At 35.7% G+C, this 6027-nt stretch overlaps 1 protein-coding gene across 1 annotated transcript in view; it reads left to right on the top strand.

Moving 5' to 3' along the window:
• LOC105532822 (vacuolar protein-sorting-associated protein 36-like) overlaps window positions 1-6027 on the top strand; it is a gene marked incomplete at its 3' end in the record, with an annotated part of 31794 nt that overhangs the window by 10572 nt on the left and 15195 nt on the right. Inside the window, exons 2-5 of the mRNA XM_011971115.1 lie at window positions 237-307; window positions 3015-3129; window positions 4468-4557; window positions 5601-5687. Coding sequence (XP_011826505.1) covers window positions 246-307; window positions 3015-3129; window positions 4468-4557; window positions 5601-5687 — 354 coding nt within the window. The remainder of the gene's footprint in view (window positions 1-236; window positions 308-3014; window positions 3130-4467; window positions 4558-5600; window positions 5688-6027) is intronic.

Raw genomic sequence — 6027 nt, forward strand, 5'->3', positions numbered from 1 at the left:
CAAAAGCTAGTGACAGCTTCTTTTAAACTTCTTATGTTCTTCCATGCAGCCACATGCCACCACAGTATCGTTTCCATTTAATTTTTCCTTAAGTTCGTTTAAGTAACAAAATCATTGTTTTTCATTATTTTTATTATTAGGGTATATGGCACTGTAATGCTATAAAACAAGGATTTCTGACAAGTGTTATGGATGTTGTTTAGAGTCTTTGATTTAAGCTATTGATTTCCTTCTAGGAGTGTTGCATGGCCATTCTCCTTTCCCAAATTGTGTTCATTGAAGAACAGGCAGCTGGAATTGGGAAGAGGTAAGGTCTATATAGTACAGTCTTTATTCACAGAAAACATTTCCTGTTATGCTATTGGTCAGAAGGTCCTATCTTAGACTCAATGATGTATGAATTGATTCTTAAGCATGAATAATTTGCTGTAATATCCTTGTTTATTATACATGGGTCATAATAAAGAAATGTGGGCCTGGTGCGGTGGCTGACGCCTGTAATCCCAGCACTTTGGGAGGCTGAGGCGGGCAGATCACGAGGTCAGGAGATCGAGACCATCTGGCTAACATGGTTAAACCCTGTCTCTACTCAAAATACAAAAAATTAACCAGGTGTGGTGGCGGGCGCCTGTAGACCTAGCTACTTGGGAGGCTGAGGCAGGAGAATGGCATGAACCTGGGAGGCGGAGCTTGCAGTGAGCTGAGATCGGGCCACTGCACTCCAGTCTGGGGGACAGAGCGAGACCTCGTTTCAAAAATAATAATAAAAAATAAATAAATAAATAAAAATAAAAAAAAGAAATGTGGCCCAGTTATCATTATCTTTCCATAGACACTTTGCTTTCACATGCCTGTGTACCTGTCATTTCATACTTAAAATCGGAAATAACCTATTTGAGAAAAATAACTGACTTTGCTTCTGTTTCTAACCTGATCATTAAGTTTGTTTCTCAGGTTTTACTTGTTCAGATAGCAGAGTTAAACAGCATATAATAATAGTTACTGTACAAAGCAGGACATTTATCAGAATAATAGCAGGTACAATGAACAATTAGACCAGGGTAACAAGGATACAATGGGACCATCCCAGGCAAACCAGGAGATGAGGCCACCTTGGTATAAAGGTGTAAGTTCAAATGTTCCTGTTTATTCAAATATACCGAAAACTTGGCTTTATATTTTAAGTGCATGTCATTGAGGAGACATGAACAAATATTATTGGCATGGGATTTTTTTTTCCTATGTAGGCTTATCTTTAGGTTTAGCATAATTAGGCATTTCAGTAGAAGTTAAACAATGTTGAGCTTCACTGGACATGCAATGCATGCTTTGATCATAATGTTATGATTTACTGTAAAATATTATTTATTTGACATAAAAGAAACCAATGTTTTAAAAAATTAATAAGCCATAGATTTTTTTAAGCCATAGATTTTTAGGGTAGATTGTTATTATGATTTATATTTTCCCCTTATCAATTTTCTCCACTGTATTAAGTTCTAAAAAGTAAACTTTAAGGTTGTTTCCAGGTTATTTGAATTTTCCTTTCCTGTGTTCCAAGGAAATCTAAACTAAAAAAAAATTTTAAATATTTACCTTCACGTTAATGTCTTATTTTTTAAACATGTCCAGTGAGGAGGACTTCAGTAATATGCCAAGTTAACTTTTGTCAAGTATTCTCTTTAGTTCCCAGCCCCTCCCCTCAAACAGTTATATTTGCATTGATTTCAAGATGTGTACATTTCACCTTTTAACATCTCTGAAGATGCTTTTTTTATTTCATAGATTTAAAATTTAATGAAGTATAGTAATTGGATGACTTGATAAAAGAATATATACAAAATTTGGCATAGATTTTTTATGCTTACTTTGGAGCTTTTAAACTTTATTTGATTATACTTACTACTTTTTCAATGGGTGTCCTTTCACAGAATCTGATAGTAGGGCTGAGGGTTTTTTTTAGTTTCAAAGACTATGAAATGCTTTTGCTTGGTTATCTTATGATAATTGTCATAGTTTTGTTGCTCTACTTGATGATTTGTTTCAGACAGTTCTATGATTCTGCTCACATAGTTTATTTTCTCACTTCACTTAAAGAAGTTTACCACAAGGGAATAGGAGGAGTCCTTACAAGACTGGCCCTACCCATTCACACTGAGGAGGCCCAATGCCTGGTGTTTCAATTTTACAGTAATATTTAGGTAACCATATGGTTCCAAAAAAAGAAAAGTAAAATTGAGTGTGTATCTATAGCATGATCAACACAGAAAAAGCACTAAACTAGGTACCTGGGATACTTTGAGTTTTTTAGTTTCCCAGATCTTTATAGGATTGCTTATTGACTAGGTTGAAAAAAAAAGGAGGAAAACACACTTATTAAGCTGACCAAATATAGTGGTATTTTTAATAGCATAGAAGATAATGATAGTCATAAAGATAATGGTAGTTTGTGTTCTTAGAGCCACAGCATTTTCGGAATTGTTTTTGCTATTGGCTATCTTTCCAGATCATGCTGTTGATTGAGTGGCATTTTCCAACAAATGACACTGTAGAATGTTAGTTTTGGATGGAATTTTAATAAAATATCAGCTGGCCATTTTTACAGATAAGTTTTCACTTTTTGTTTTCAAATGAATAAGGGTGTATGCTTTGGCAGAAATCATAGGCCCCCTTATAACCTCTGGGGATGTTTGTAGTTGGAAAACCATAATCATAAACTCAAACTTTCGCAAATTTATTTTGACCTTATTTTCTAAAGTCACACTCTAATTTAATCTACAGAGCTAGTAACTTGAAGCTTTTTGGTTCATAGCTTATAAGTTTTAAGTAGAGAGATTTTTGAAAGCTTTATTAATATTGAATTAATACACACTATAAAAGGATGCTTTTTGGGATGTTTGTTTCTACATGAATTTTAAAAGTGATTTGAAACACATAAAAAGTTATAAAAGTAGAATTAGTTATATATATTTTTTGAAAAGCAGTTCAATATATTACATTTGTTCTTTCTTCAGTGCCAAAATAGTGGTTCATCTTCACCCAGCTCCTCCTAACAAAGAACCTGGCCCATTCCAGAGTAGTAAGAACTCCTACATCAAACTCTCCTTCAAAGAACATGGTCAGATTGAGGTAAGTTTCTACATGAATAAAATTGTACTAGAAAGGTGTGTGTATGTGTGGTATGTATGTGTGTGTGTGCTGTGGCTTGTTAATATGATGGAAGGTAGTATTATACAACATACCAGATTTCACCATAGTTTTACAATAAAATTTTATTATATCCTAAGCCTTAGCAGTGAGCGGAGAGTATGAAGTTTAGGTTTCAGTGGGAATGGGAAGCAGAGGGTGTGGTCCCAAGGAAGGAACAGAGGCTGGAAAATACACTAAGTCATGCCATTTGCCTACTAGCAGAGTTTTCAGTGGTATAGTTTAGTTAAATGAACAGAATATAAATGGAATGATAAGTTGAACTATCTCAGTATCTGAAGGTTCCCCAGCTTTAAATCAGGCTGTCTGTCTTGATTAACTCCAGTTAATCTTAATCACTTAAGTACTTATTCTGCAGTATAATAGTTTATATGTTCCAAATAAGTTGCTATACAATAATTCTTAAGATAATTAGAAGTATGTATTCTCCTCATCAATATCATAAATTATTATTAATTTTTTCTATAGCACCTCACCCAGTGCTCCTGACAAGTGATCACTAAGCATATGAAAAACATATTTGATTATTTGTGAGCATAGGTATGTTTTGGTCCTACTTTTTGGTTTTATATTTTAACTAGACAAATTATGCTCTGCTTCCTTCATGGAGAATGGTTGTATATTTTTCCTGGCACTGTGTTTGTTTCATTATAGATTGAAAACAATCCACATATGCAGGATTGTTTAAAGTAAGTCTATTGATTTCATTGTCACTCATCTCTTTGTTGAGAATAGCCTACTTTATATAGAAGGTCAGTTCCTTCTTTTTTTTCCTTTGTGCTTTCTGAAGCTGATCCAAGAAAAGAATTTCCTTTGATTTTCTTTGATGTCTCTGAGAATTCTGGGCTTGCTGCAAATGACTGAACAACAGACTTTTATACGAAAGAAATGTTAAGTGGCCAGGCGCAGTGGCTCACGCCTATAATCCCAGCACTTTGGGAGGCCCAGGCGGGCAGATCACCTGAGGTCGAGAGTTCAAGACCAGCCTGACCAATATGGAGAAACCCCATCTCTACTAAAAATACAAAATTAGCTAGGTGTGGTGGCACATGCCAGCTACTTGGGAGGCTGAGGCAGGAGAATCGCTTGAGTTAGGGAGGCGGAAGTTGTGGTGAGCCTGGATCACGCCATTGCACTCCAGCCTGGGCAACAAGAGCGAAACTCCACCTCAAAAAAAAAGAAGGAAATGTTAAGTAATGATTTATACAAGGATGCTACAATCTGACTGACTCATTTAAAGTACATTTATTTGCATAACAGTTTTACAGGCGTTTATCAGAGGAAATGACACAGAGAAGATGGGAGAATATGCCAGTTTCCCAGTCATTACAAACAAATAGAGGACCCCAGGTATTTTTAAAACTATTTGCTAATCCAGTATTTTCAACTCTGTACTTACATCTTCATTAAGAAAAAGACTCCATGATTGTAGAACTTGCCCAAAACAAAATACTGCAATAGCATTCTGATAAAGAATTTATTTTCGACCGGGCACGGTGGCTCACGCCTGTAATCCCACCACTTTGGGAGGCCAAAGCGGGGCAGATCATGAGGTCAGGAGTTCGAGATCTGCCTGGCCAACATTGTGAAACCCTGTCTCTACTAAAAATACAAAAATTAGCCAGGCGTGGTGGTACACGCCTGTAATCCCAGCTGCTCAGAAGGCTGAGGCAGGAGAGTCACTTGAACCTGGGAGGCAGAGGTTGCTGTGAGCTAAGATTGTGCCATTGCTCTCCAGCCTGGGCGACAGGGGCGAGACTTCATCTGAAAAAAAAAACAAAAATTATTTTCACAGCACCTAATTTAGTGCTGTCTATACAGCAGACACTTAGTAAGCATAAATAACTGCTTACCAGCATAATTCTTAGGGTGATAGAAGGTAGAGTTCACCCACTGAATTCTGTGCTTCATAGTCAGTGTGGCATTTGAGAGAACAGACAGTACAGCTGGGTGATGTTTTCCAGGCCTGTTTAAATTAATCACCAACACTAGACAGGTACTCAAATGTATGAAAGTAGCTTGGATAATAAGTGTTAATTAAGAACCAAAATTTAAACTGTGATTTTTTTGTACATTTGAGACTCTATTAAGTATCTGATACATAATAGCTTGCCAAAGAAGGAAAATGATAGGAAATTTAACTTATATCTAAAATGCAGAGTAAAATATGCCATGTATTGTATATTTGGTTTTTCTTGAATGATTTTAAGATCATTATGTACAGCAAGAAACAAACACATGTTTTGAAGGGAAGCTAAACGTCAGTGTATGCTATTTTTCTTTGGTTCTTTGTGGGTCCTTTCCCGCCATTGAAAACACAATGTGGTTGGTTACAAAAGATTTTGTTTGCTTCCTATTTTGTATGTTTTATTTTCTACTTCTTTTTTTTTCAGCCAGGAAGAATAAGGGCTGTAGGAATTGTAGGTATTGAAAGGAAACTGGAAGAAAAAAGAAAAGAAACGGACAAAAACATTTCTGAGGTAACTGTTAAATTCTGGCTCTGCATCTATTCCAGCCATTTGTGTCTATTCTTTTAGATACAGCCGTGACTAATTCCCTTCTGTAATTTAGAATATATTTCATTTGCCTGAAGCTACATAGTCTCCTATTCTCTTTAACAGGTCTACCTCGGACTGGCAAAATCTAACCAAAACCTCTTTCTGAAAGGAATAAAAAAGAAATGCAAATTTGCTTGCTGTTAGAAAATATCATAGAATGTTGTGTGTGGATTTTAAAGTCTAGATGGAATTGATTGAAGGATACTCCTAATGAGTTCAGGGTTCTCTATATAATGATTTTGGAAGTTGAAGTAACTTAGTT

Source organism: Mandrillus leucophaeus, unplaced genomic scaffold, assembly GCF_000951045.1.
Source record: "Mandrillus leucophaeus isolate KB7577 unplaced genomic scaffold, Mleu.le_1.0 Scaffold987, whole genome shotgun sequence".
NCBI lineage: Eukaryota > Metazoa > Chordata > Mammalia > Primates > Cercopithecidae > Mandrillus > Mandrillus leucophaeus.